The sequence below is a fragment of the Lonchura striata genome, chromosome 9 (genome assembly GCF_050655825.1).
Source record: "Lonchura striata isolate lonStrDom1 chromosome 9, ASM5065582v1, whole genome shotgun sequence".
Classification (NCBI taxonomy): Eukaryota; Metazoa; Chordata; class Aves; order Passeriformes; family Estrildidae; genus Lonchura; species Lonchura striata.
The window spans coordinates 29725171-29738295 of record NC_140711.1 but is presented as its reverse complement, the minus strand read 5'-3'; the positions used below and the strand labels follow the sequence as shown (position 1 = coordinate 29738295).

Genomic DNA, 13125 nt, shown 5'->3' with positions numbered 1-13125 from the left:
TCAAAGCTCCCAGCTGAGCCCTCAGCACACTCAGGTATTTGTAAATGACTTAATTTGAAACAGATCAGAGCAGTTTTTTTATTTTCCTCCAGAAACAGGAGAGTTCTTTGGCTGGAGTTCACCCCAGATCCTTTTAAAAGATTCTCAAGCCTCTCCCCAAAACATTCACCACAAAATAATCCTTCTGCCACAGTGCCAACCTGGCCCACACACATCCAGAGTATTTATGAATGAGTGGAAAGCACAGAAGAGCTGAGTCATGCAGCCAGAGGTCGTTTCTGAAGAATAAAATTTTATTTTTCTTTTGGCTGAAAAAACTGCATACACATGTTCAGATCTGAGCAACCTTCACCACATGTCTTCGTTTCCAAACAAATTTGTGCTCTGAAGCATGCAGGAGCCCACTGCAGCTTGAGAAAGAAGTTGAGAGGGTTTTCTTTTTAATCTAGAACTGTGCAAACATCATTTGAAAGCTATTTACATTTTGAACTCTCGCTTCTACCAACAGGAGCATCAGCTGGTAGAGACGTGCAGAGTGCAGCTGTAATTTATGATTTGGCACCCACGTTTGATTTGTGTGGAGTGAAAACCAAACAAACCTCCCACTGTTCCAAAACCTCCCCACAGGCAATGGCAATAAATCTAATTTCTTCTTTGTGAAGGAAATCTCTTTAAGCCTTCCCTGCAGGTATTAAAATATTGTTTCCACTCTGGAGCCTCTTCCCCTGGTGCTGATTTGCACTTTGCTGCCTTGGTGAGTGGGAGCAGCAAGAAAAGATTTTGATTTTCACCAGAGAAGGCAGGAGGGCACTGAGACAGAGCAGGGCTGCTTCTTCCTAAACTGCAAGAGGAGATGTAGAATATTTTTCCAAAAAGAAAATATTTCAGACCATCCAAACTCAGATGCAGGAACTTAGATGTGAAAAAAGATGGATTTAAGTTCATCCTCCTGTTGCCTTCTCTTCCAAGTTCCTCTCCCATCCATTGAAGCCTGGAAGTCACCAACCAGCCACACCCGAGCACTCCAATCCTGCTGGAGATCCTCATTTTTTATCTCCTCTAATCTGGCCCCTGGATCGTGTTGGAAGAACTTTGGGTGTCAGGAACCACCAAACAGCCTCTGCCAGAGCAGTTGGATGCAGCTTGTTTCCAAAGAAATGAAAAACTTCATGGATTAAAAGAATATTTAATGGAAATTACAAGTCTAGGAAAGATTTCCCTCTTGGGTGATGCCTTTATGCATTCATTGTTCCCAACTCCACTTGGAAAAGAGAACGGCTGAGCAAGAATTAAACAGGAAATAGGGTTTGCCTCCACTGTTCATTGTTAAATGTGCTTTTTGGCATTGGAAACAATCTCTAAATGCAGGCTAAAAGCATCCATTTAGAGAAAATAGAATGATAAGAAAGTGTTCAAGGCTTTACAGAGGGATTCTGTTATTTTGGGGTTTAAGGACGTTCCAAGCAGATCAGTCCATAGGGAATTCATCAGATTTCCCTGCTGGAAAACCTCCCAATGTCCCATTTTCTTCTACCCTCGTGCTGCCTAAAATGCCAGACCAAAGAGGCTTGGAGACCTCACACCCCTCCAGCCTGGTTCTCACAGTGAGCTTGGGACAGCAGAACTTGGATATCCCTCAAAGCAACAAATCCTAAAGCAGCACTGGGAAAGAGCCTGGCTGAGCAAGAATGAAACTGGAAATGGGGTTTGGTGCTGGAGGTGGGAGCTGCATGGATCCTGTGCCCTTCCAGGACCTGGACCTGTGTGAATCCTGTGCCATTCCAGGACCTGGAGCTGCGTGGATCCTGTGTTGTTCCAGGACCTGGAGCTGCGTGGATCCTGTGTTGTTCCAGGAGCTGGAGCTGTGTGGATCCTGTGCCCTTCCAGGACCTGGAGCTGTGTGGATCCTGTGCCGTTCCAGGAGCTGGAGCTGTGTGGATCCTGTGCCCTTCCAGGACCTGGAGCTGCGTGAATCCTGTGCCGTTCCAGGAGCTGGAGCTGTGTGGATCCTGTGCCATTCCAGGAGCTGGAGCTGCGTGGATCCTGTGTTGTTCCAGGACCTGGAGCTGCGTGGATCCTGTGCCATTCCAGGAGTTGGGTGCCATTCCCAGAGCGTTTATGGAAGAGGGGCCGTGCTGGGTGCCTCGCTCCGCTCCAAGCCCGTGGGGGAAGCAGGCAGGGTTTTCCTAAGAGCCAAACTTCAGCAGGATCAGCATTTCACAGAGCTGCTGAGCCCTGCTGGGCCCGGCTCAGTTCAGCACGGCGCTCTCGGCCTGGGGCCCGAAAATCTGCGAGAAGAATTGCAAGGCCAGGCGGACGTGGATGGGCACGAAGACGTAGGCTGTGTACACCACCATGGCCAGCACGGTGACGGTGATGGTGTGGAACATGGACTGCTCCCAGGGCTCCAGCACGTAGCTGCACGTCACCAGCTGGTACTGGTAGTACAGCCAGTACAGGTAGTCCTTCACCCTCTTCACGTCCATCGTCAGCTCCCGTGGGGTTGGAGAGCACCTGGAATGACAGGGAAATAGGGATTACAGCTGGTTGTACAGCCAGTACAGGTAGTCCTTCACCCTCTTCATGTCCATCTTCAGCTCTGGGGGGGTTGGAGAGCACCTGGAATGACAGGGAAATAGGGATTACAGCTGGTAGTACAGCCAGTACAGGTAGTCCTTCACCCTCTTCACGTCCATCGTCAGCTCCTGTGGGGTTGGAGAGCACCTGGAATGACAGGGAAATAGGGATTACAGCTGGTTGTACAGCCAGTACAGGGAGTCCTCTGTCACTGTAGGACACGTGAAAGCACGACACGAGCTGCTGCTATTGCAAGGTGAAAAAGAGAAAGTTTATTTTCTGACTCCAGCATTTATGCTTTTCCAAAGGTGACAGTGGATTGGAGAGTGGAGGTGCCACCTCTCCAATGACATTGGACAAACCACCTGCACATCAAGTTTCTCCACCCCTATGAAGGAATGCAAAACAATAGGTTGTTTACAGAAAGTTGTGTGAGAAAGTTCTCCAACAGAATGTAAACTCAGAAGGCTTTAGAAAATCTTAAGAATCAGGGCGACAGTCCTTCACCCTCTTCATGTCCATCTTCAACTCCAGGGGGTTGGAGAGCACCTGGACTGACAGGGAAATGGGGATTACAGCTGGAGTATCCTGTGGAACCACTACACAATCTCATTTTCCGAGGTGCAGGCGCCACCAGCTCTCCTGGATCAAAGGGAACTCTTGGGTTCTGCAGCTGCTGGGCATTCCCACTTCCCAGAAAAGCTGTGGCTGATCCATCCCTGCAAGTGTCCAAGGTCATGTTGGAGCAAGCTGGGATCATGGAAGGTGTCCCTGCCCACGGGAGGTGTGGGACTGGATGATTGAACTCCCTTCCAACCCAAACCTTCCTGTGATTCTAGCAATTCCCACATTCCAGGTGTGTTTTCCTATTTGTTCCCTGTGGAGATCAGGGAAATAGGCATTTAAAAGGAAAGGCTTTGGCCCAGCTTCCAGAAATGTTCAACAAATTCCATAACTGTTCCATAAATTCCATAGTTGTTCCATCAATTCCAGAAATGTTCCATAAATTCCATGTATGTCCCGGAATAAAGATAAGATTAAAACAATTGCCCTGTAAAAACTCCTCTGCTTACTTTTGATAATCATTTTTATTGCTCTGCAATTGTTGGGAATAAAGAAAAGCCAAGTTACGAAAGAGAGAGGGAGAAAAAAGTAATCGCTGATTGCAGAAGGATTTTTTTGCAGCTCATTCCAAAGAAATGAAAAATTTTAGAGATTAAAAGAATATTTAATGGAAATTACAAGTCTAGGAAAGATTTTTCTCTTGGGTGATGCCTTTATGCATTCATTGTTCCCAACTCCACTTGGAAAAGAGAACGGCTGAGCAAGAATTAAACAGGAACTAGGGTTTGCCTTCACTGTTCATTGTTAAATGTGCTTTTTGGCATTGGAAACAATCTCTAAATGCAGGCTAAAAGCATCCATTTAGAGAAAATAGAATGATAAGAAAGTGTTCAAGGCTTTACAGAGGGATTCTGTTATTTTGGGGTTTAAGGACATTCCAAGCAGATCAGTCCATAGGGAATTCATCAGATTTCCCTGCTGGAAAACCTCCCAATGTCCCATTTTCTTCTACCCTCGTGCTGCCTAAAATGCCAGACCAAAGAGGCTTGGAGACCTCACACCCCTCCAGCCTGGTGCTCACAGTGAGCTTGGGGCAGCAGAACTTGGCTGTTCCTCAAAGCAACAAATCCTAAAGCAGCACTGGGAAATTTGCAGTCTGGGATTAAAATAAGGATGGGCCACTGATACAGGTCAAAAATATTCCAATATTCAGTGTTTTCCTGCTCAGTTCCGGGGGGATGTGGGATTTACTAAAGGGAAGTTTTCCCCACTAATCCCAAAGCATTTCCTTCACTTCCATCTTCCAGTATTGCCTAGAAAGAAAGTTTGTACGATGATTTTGGGGGACAGATGAACATTTTAAATGTAGCAGTGGCTGTGTCTGTGACCAGCTTTTCTTGCAGGGGTTCAGGCTGGGGAGAAAGGCACCACAGCTCCCTGGCCAGCCATGAATGGAAGCAGAACTCCGGAGAGTTCTGGAGTTCCAAGGCCTTAAAGCTTTGGAATTACTGCAGAGCCTTCAATGAAAGCGACCCAACTGGCAAAGTGGGACTCCCTGGGAGCCAAAAGTGTCTCTGTGCAGACTTTCTGCAAAAAAAGCAGCATTTTCCACTGAGGGGGTGAAACCCTTTCCTGTACAGTGGGGAGGAGGAGGAGAAGGAGAAGGAGAAGGAGAAGGAGAAGGAGAAGGAGAAGGAGAAGGAGAAGGAGAAGGAGAAGGAGAAGGAGAAGGAGAAGGAGAAGGAGAAGGAGAAGGAGAAGGAGAAGGAGAAGGAGGAGAGGAAGGAGGAGAAGAAGAAGGAGGAGAATAAGAATAAGAATAAGAATAAGAATAAGAATAAGAATAAGAATAAGAATAAGAATAAGAAGAAGAAGAAGAAGAAGAAGAAGAAGAAGAAGAAGGAGAAGAAGAAGAAGAAGAAGAAGAAGAAGAAGAAGAAGAAGAAGAAGAAGAAGAAGAAGAAGAAGAAGAAGAAGAGGAAGAAGAAGAGGAAGAAGGACCCCCTCACTCCCAGGATTATGGGATTTACACTGGGGTTCAGGCTCTGCTGGTTAAACTCATCCCTTCGTGGGTAAATCCCTTCTGATCCCAAGCCCTGCCCGGAGGAGCTGCAAGGCTGGAGCACTGCTGGGGGTGTCTGAGTGACCAGAGCTGCTGCATCTCCATCCAGAGCTGGACAAGGACTGCCACAGGCAGGAAAAACACCCCCGAGGCTGATTTTAGATATTCCAGGCTGCAGCCTCACCATTACCCCTTGGAGAGCCACATGAATAAAGGATGAGGCAGTTAAAATGATGAGCAGCCCTTTGAATTTAACCAAAGCCCTTGGCACCTTTTTTTCCAGCCTGGGGATTGCATTTCCTTGCAGCAGCCTGGCTCCCAGTGCAGGCAGTAATTCCATCCCCAGGCACTCTGGAATTCCAGGAGGAACACGAGCTGCCTTCCTGCTCTGTGGTCTCCTAATGAATGCTGGAGGTTGGGATAAGTAAAAGGCAAAAGCAAATTGCAGTCTGTGCCCTCACCACTGACACACTGCACTTTGTGCAGGGAAAACACAGCTCCAGCTGCATCATTTATAAAGGAAAACACAGGAGGGGAAAGGAAAAAAAAAAACATTTTAAAGCAGCTGCTGAGGCAATGAGAGACAAGGCTCCCCCGTGGCACGGTCACACAGATCCCTCTGGACACATTATGAGGAGTAAGGAGGAGCCCCAAACCCCACATCTCCAGAGGTCTGTGGCAGCTTTACCACCCAAATTAATTGTAGCAGCAATCAAAGGGAATAGCAGATTACTAGGCAAACTAAATCTAAAAATCTGGAGGCTAAAAATCTGTATTTTAAACAGGATTTGTCCTAGAGAGGCTTCACTTCCATGTCTGTGTTTTATTCTATTCCAGCTGGCACTCCCAATTGAAAGGACCCCGAGTTATTCACTCATCACTTCCCACTATTCCAGAGCAGGAGATCATTTGTTCTTATGCAATTTTAACTCAACATTCATTTGTCTACAAATTTGGATTGAAACATTCAATGATGTTGGGGCCACGGGACTGTTACAGCCAGCTATGAGTGAAATGAAGAGAATTCAGCTCCTGTTAGGCAATATTCAGATTATTTTCAGCATTGCACCTCCGAGAGAGAAAAAAAAAATGCAAGAAGAGAAACCTGTAAAGCAGCTTTTAGTGTTTTAAGTGCTGCCTGATTTTCTTGCTTGTTGACACATGTCTCTGATTAGGGTAGCTGAAAAGATAAATCATCATCCAAATATCATGGTGTCATTTCAGAGCATGCCTAATCTCCAAAATTTCTTTATTAATGACCTTATCTGCCAGAGTCAGAGCTAGTTGGGAGTTAGAAGATTCCAGTGTTAGGTGCTTTAATATGTAATTTCTGCCTTGAGCAGCTGGGATTTGGGGAATTTTGGTCACATTTTCAATCTGACCCGTGGCCGGACAGCTCCTGCTGGGAAATTCCTGTGGGAAGAAACATTCTTGCAGGGGAACTGGGAGAGACTGGTTTCCAAAGAATGCTTGAAAAACACTTGATGCCCTCAGCAGGAGGGGTTGGTTGAGTTACACATCCAGGAAAAAAGAGTTTCCAGCATATATTCAGGAAAAGTTCATCTGGAGTGGGGAAAAACAAAGCCTGGAGCTGGAGATGACCTCATGATCATTCAACAGGTGATCTCTGCTGCTTTAAATGGAAAGCAGGGACGAGGTGAGAAATAAAAGCAGCAAACAATCAATCCATCCCCAAAATACAAATATTTAATTGGCTAAAAGTGGCCATTTGCTGAATAATTGCTGGGATAGCCCAGCAGCAAGAGTGGATGGGGTTTGCAGCATCCTGAAATAAAAATTCCCTCAGGATTTTTTATTTAAGCTCCCTCTCATGCTGGAGCTTCAATAAAATCCTTCCACAAGTCCCTGAGGGGGTTCCAGCCCCACCAGCCCTGAGCACCCACAAGCAGGCAAAGTGCCAGACTGAATTTAAAGCTGTCTGATCTGCAAATAATTTCAGATATTAGGAGCTAAATGGGCAATCACCTCCGTGGGATTGAAATAGAAATTCGATCTGCAAGTTATTGCTGTGGAACTGTTCTTATTTGTAACTTCACTGTGTTCCATGGGCTTGTCCTGCTGAATATCCTGATTTTTCCAAGGCACTGTCTTGTCCCTCTTAATGCTGACATAATTCTGGGATGATCCCAGCGATTTTATGCAGGGTGACACCTCCAAGTGCAAGCAGAACCAGGAAGGGATTCCCAATCCCATTCCCATTCCCATTCCCATTCCCATTCCCATTCCATCAGGCATTTCCATTCATGTTCTATTCAGTGAGCACCAAGCACGGTGCACAAGGAATGATAGGATGAATGGTTGGGCAGAAATTGAGATGAGGCAGCAGATTCCAGGGAATTCCACATCCCAGAATTTCCTGGGAACCTCAGCCTGTTCCAGGGCATCCAAATCCCAGAATTTCCTGGGAACACCACCTCAGCCTGTTCTGGGAATTCCAAATCCTAGAATTTCCTGGGATCACCACCTCATCATGTTCTGGGAAATCCACATCCCAAAACTTCCCGGGATCACCACCTCAACCCGTTCTGGGAATTCCAAACCCCAGAATTTCCTGGGATCACCACCTCAGCCCGTTCTGGGAATTCCAAACCCCAGAATTTCCTGGGATCACCACCTCAGCCTGTTCTGGGAATTCCAAACCCCAGAATTTCCTGGGATCACCACCTCAGCATGTTCCAGGGCATCCAATTCCCAGAATTTCCTGGGAATTTCCTGCTCTGTCGCATCCCCGCGGCTCCGATCCCATGTCCATGGAGCAGCAGCTCCGCCTGGGATCTGCCTTCCCCTCCTGGCAAGCAAAGCCCTCAGGTTCCTTCAGCATTCCCACATGGATCTTTACATTTCACCTCCAGCTTGTCCTCCCAGGGAGGAAATTCCAGCAGCAGCAATCCCAGCACAGCTCCCGCTGTGGACAAGAAGCACCTCAAAAACCACCTTGACTGCCAGATTTGGATAAATAAACCTCCCCGGAATCCTGGAGTGCACAGCACAGCCTGTGGGGTTTGCTGGAAGAAAAATATAAATTGTCTCCCTGTTCTTTTGAGAGTTTTAAAGTTCTTCTAAAAGTTCCTATGCCTTCTGATATTTACATGTTTCAACAGAGTTTTCTCACACGTGTTCATGTAAATAATGATTGTTTTGCATTCTTCTTTGTAGGTAAATTAATAGACTGTTGGTTTGACCAGTGTGGTTGGAGAGGTGGCAGTTTCACTCTCCAATCCACTGTCACTTTTGCTATTGTATACACAGTAGAGTCAGAAAATAAAGTTTACTTTTTTGAGTTCTTTTTCTTTCCTTGCAGCCTGCTTCTGTGAGTTATTTCGTGTCACAGTGTGGCAATATATATCTTCCAGGAGTGGAAGGGGTGAGGCTGGAAGACAAGGCTACACCTCGAAAACCACCTTGTCTTGCAGATTTGGATAAACAACCACCCCTGGAATTCTGGAGTGCTCAGCAGAGCGAAGCAATCCCAGGTTGTCTCCCTCAGCCCCCTTGGCCATCCATCAGAGAGCTCCAGGAAATGCAAATCCCTTCCACGTGTCCTGTACAACACCAGGATGAGGGTCTGAGCTGGGGAAATGTTGGTGCTGCACATGACTCAGCCATTCTGAGGCTGAATTCCAAGAATCCAAGTTCCCAGAATTTGGAATTCACCCACACGTGGGTGGGCATGGCTTGGCTGAGCCTGTGGGCTTTGCTGGAAAAAAAAAAGAATCTTCCACGAGCGGAAGGGGTAAAGCAGAAAGAGCAATGATGTTTTCAGCCCTGTTTCTGTTTTACCTGCCTCAGGAGAGGGAATTCCAGCATCTTTCAAATCTTTAGCCCCAATTTCCTCCCTGCTGGCCTCCGTGGCAGCACACAGGTGCTGTTTTGGTTCTTTCAAACGCCACATAATGCACACAAAGCCCAGGAGATTTCTCTGCCCAGGAAGATTTCCTGTTACCCCTTGGAACCTCAACCTCCTCCTCGAGTGGCAGTGCCACACCTGCACAAAGTCTGAGCCGACTTCCTCGTCCCCACCTGGACCCTGATCTGTGTGTCTGCTCCTCCTGCTGCAATTCTGGGCTCCCAAAACAGGGTTTGGTGCTGGAATTCTCTGCCTGCCTTCTGGAGCAGAGGGTTCTGTCAGCCTCCCTCGCCAGCTGCATGGGACAGCACCCAGAGTGCTGCTGGATTTTCTCCTTCGGTTAAGCTGAGTGCACAGATGGGGTTTATGATGACCTACAACCATAAGGAAAACTCCTTTCCAATGAGATCCACCAGTTTTTGACCCTGCTTGCTCTGCAAGCACCCACAGGGGTCTGCTCTGGAAAATTCAATAGCAGCACAGCAGTTGGAAGCAGTTAAATTTGGGCTGATTTCATGCCTTACCTGCCCCCTGACAGGCTGCTCCCAGCAAAGGCACAGCTCAAAATAACCCCTGACTTTGCAGCCTGGCTGATTTATCAGTGCTCAATCCTCTCCTTACTCAGGAACAGAAAAAGGAGAAGATGCAGCTTCTCTGTAACAACATTCCTGGAGCAGCTCTGTCCCATTTTCTTCCAAGGCTAAATTAATTTTTCAACAATTTTTCCTGCTCTTCCCTCCCCTGAAGTTTCCTCAGTTGTTTCCTTACATAACCAGCTGCTCCCTGCAGTTTAGGCACAGATCTTTCCCTTTCCAGCTTTCCTGGGCATGGTTTGGGCTCTGGCTCGTCCCCCTGTGCCAGGATTTGTACCTTGGGGCAGAGCAGGAGAGCAGCTCTGCCAGAGAAGATGGGAAAATGGCAAATTGAATCCCAGGGGAAGGGAAACCTTCCCCTCTATTTTGAGTGTAAGTATAATTTAGGGACGTGGTTTTGAGCAGAACTATTCCCAACCGAAACCCCAAATTTAGGAATGGAGGCCAGCACCAGGTTTAAATTGCCAGCACTTAAAAATTGAGAGTTCTTAAAGAACTGCACCAGGAATATCTCAGAGGGGTTTTCATTTGCTGCTGGTGACAAACCTCAGTTCCTTGTGAGATTTGGGACATCATCTACATTCTTCATAGGCTTCCAAGTTCAGGAGGTTGTGTAAACACATCAATCTACCAACACAACAACTGAGATGTCTGGGCTCTAAAATAAGATCTACTTTCAGTTGTAGCCCTTATTTTATTCAGACTTCTTTGCTTTGCTCTGAGTCATTTCTGAGGCAGCTGAAAGTAACAGCTTGGGTTGTGTGCAACGTGAGGAGGTGACTATTGTCACAGCTATGACAGGTATTAGTGGAAAATGAGACCAAACTCTTGTGCAAGTGCATCTTCCCTGAGATCTCATCAAAGGAAGCAGAGTTGCACCACTCCAGTCACTGCTCTGAGAGAGGAGAAGCAAAAATGGACTTGCAACAGATAAGAAATAAAAGGGAAAACGCACTTTTTCCACAGATTTAACCCCATCTATGCAGTGAGGAACAGCTTCCTTTGCAGGCACTTCCTCGCTGTGAGCAAACAGGTTTGGACACACAAAGCTGTTGATATCCATAAAACAAATGAAAAGCTCCATAAAAATGTGGCTTGGCAGGACCCAGAGCAGAGCCCTGGCTGCCTCCCAGGCAGCTGCAGCTCTGTGGATGCTCTTTGGGCACAGAGGGGTGGCACAAGCATTGCCGTGGGCCCAGGCTGCTCCCCAGGCAGCTTTTCAACATCTCCCATTCCAGCTGGAATCTTGGAATAATGTCCATGCTCCATGCACAGCTTCCCTGCTTCTCCCCACTAAACCTGCGCCAGAAATCACTCCATGGAATTGCAGTTATTTGTACCATGCTCATGATATTCATCAGAGAAAGGAAACCCAGCATCCCAATTCCTAAAGCATTAAAATCCACATTAAAATCCCCCAAAGAGCCCTGTGCTGACTAAGCAGAACCTAAGCATTTATTGCAGGGATTCTCCTCCATATTATCCAGGGTTTATCCAACAGGGAAGGCAGGACTTGCACCTGCTTCCTACAGAAGGCAGCCACCAGCAACTGGGAGAAAACCAGAGAGGAAAAACCCGCCAGCGATGAGCATTTCCAGCACAGCGCTGTGAGCAGCACAGCCACCTTCCTTCCCTCCTCCATCCCCCCCGCCCAGCGCGACCTTCCCATTCCCGGTGTTTGACTCGTTTTTAGGGAATCCCTAAGGCAAACCATCTTCCTGCCGCCTGGGAATAAATCCCCGACTGCAGGGCTGCAGCAACAAGTCACGGAATCGCGGCACGGTCTGGCTGAGAAGGGACCTTGCAGCCCATCTCATCGCCGCCCGGCAGGGACGCCCCAAAGCCCGGAGCGCTCGCTGGAGGCGGCAGGTGCGGCAGGAACGGCCCCGGCTCCCTTGAGGGAGGCACAGCAAGCAGCCCCGGGGCTCCTGCGGCTGCCAGCCCCGCTCCCGGGCCTTCCCCCCGCTCCTTACCGAGCCGCCGGGGGGGACTCGCCGTGGCAGCGGCCGCGCTCGCCAAGGTCAGCGGCCCCTGCCCGGGGGATGCTCCGGGACGCGGCTCCGCAGCGATGCCCTTGGGCGAGCCGAGCTGAGCGGGGAATGGGCGCCGGCACCGGGAACACCGGGATGCTGGAATGCCGGGATGCGGGAACGCCGGGATGCACAACGCCGGGATGCGGGAACGCCGGGATGCAGAACACCACGATGCACAACACCGGGATGCACAACGCCGGGATGCAGAACACCGGGCTGCACAACACCGGGCTGCACAACACCGGGCTGCACAACACCGCGATGCAGAACACCGCGATGCAGAACACCGCGATGCACCGCACCGCGATGCAGAACACCGCGATGCAGAACACCGCGATGCAGAACACCGCGATGCAGAACACCGCGATGCAGCGCACCGCGGCCCCGCGCCTCCCTCACCTCCGCTCCGCGCACCGCAGCTCCCCAGCCCGGCGCTGCCCGCGCTTAAATCCCCACCTTTCGCCCTCCCTTCCTCCCTCCCTCCTCCTGCCCTCCTCCCCGTTCCTCACCTCCCGCCCCTCGCTCCGCGGCCGCGGCCCCGGGCCGGTCCCTGCGCCCCGCCCGCTGCCGCAGCCGCTGCGGGAGGAGGAGCGGCGGAGCCGGGCCCGGGGAAACCCGTGGGATGGAGCCGGCTGGCACCTCCGGCACGCCAGCTGTGTCCCTGCATCTCCGTCTTTCCCTGGATCTCCGTCTTTCCCTGGATCTCCGTCTTTCCCCGGCTTTTCCCGGGCGAGATGCGCCAGAGCTGCCCCGCACAGAGCGGCTTTTTATCGCAGCCCTCTGTCGCGACAGACAGACTTTACACCGCAGCCTCCATCGCGACAGACAGCCCTGCAGCGCGGTTATCCTGCCCAGGGCGCCGCAGGTCCCTGCGAGCATCCCGGCTCCAATGGGATGAGCGGGAAGGAGCTGGGGCCGCAGCGCGGTGTTCCAGCGGGAGCAGAGGGGATCTGGGCTGGTTTCACGTCCAGCAGGTACCCGCAGGTGTCAGGTGAGGGGTTTGCAGAAAGGACGGACAGGTTCCAGAACCTCATCTGAAATGCCCGGAATACAGCACGGCCCTGCCAATCACGAGGCTCGCCTTTGTGTCCTTTATTCTGTTCCAGGGATAAAAAAAGCTTAATGTCGCTCGCAAACATCTACTTTCGAACCTAACTGCTGTTTAAGTGAGAAATAAAAGTGTCAGAAATGCTTTCCCCCCCCGGATTTTCCCGGATTTTCCGGGCACATCTCCCTCACTGAACAAAGTCGCTGTTCTGGCGCCCACCGGTGCCTTCCGAGCACAAAGGAATGCAAACCGCTTCAGGGCCAGATGGAACAGCTGGGCTTAAAGCTGTTCTTTTCCTGTCTGAACGCATTTTAACGATGCTTTAAAACTGCCCTTTCCACGGCGAGCACCTTTAAAAGGCGCTTGCACAAACAGGGCTG

General features: G+C 49.5%; 1 protein-coding gene across 3 annotated transcripts; it reads right to left on the bottom strand.

The window, feature by feature from the left end:
- Positions 1–272: 272 nt before the first annotated feature.
- Positions 273–12339, bottom strand: LOC110476612 (serine palmitoyltransferase small subunit B). 3 transcript variants are annotated; one of them, XM_021541708.3, is made up of 2 exons: positions 12207–12339; positions 273–2514 (listed from the first exon to the last, which is right to left on the bottom strand). In XM_021541708.3, exon 2 carries the CDS (start codon positions 2484–2486, stop codon positions 2250–2252), a length of 237 nt encoding a protein of 78 aa, XP_021397383.1. In that variant the 5' UTR covers positions 2487–2514; positions 12207–12339; the 3' UTR covers positions 273–2249. The 3 variants fall into 3 exon arrangements, with proteins under 3 accessions (XP_021397383.1, XP_021397384.1, XP_021397382.1); XM_021541709.3 differs by lacking the exon at positions 12207–12339 and adding an exon at positions 12097–12189; XM_021541707.4 differs by lacking the exon at positions 12207–12339 and adding an exon at positions 11638–12119.
- Between the last annotated feature and the right edge of the window lie 786 nt (positions 12340–13125).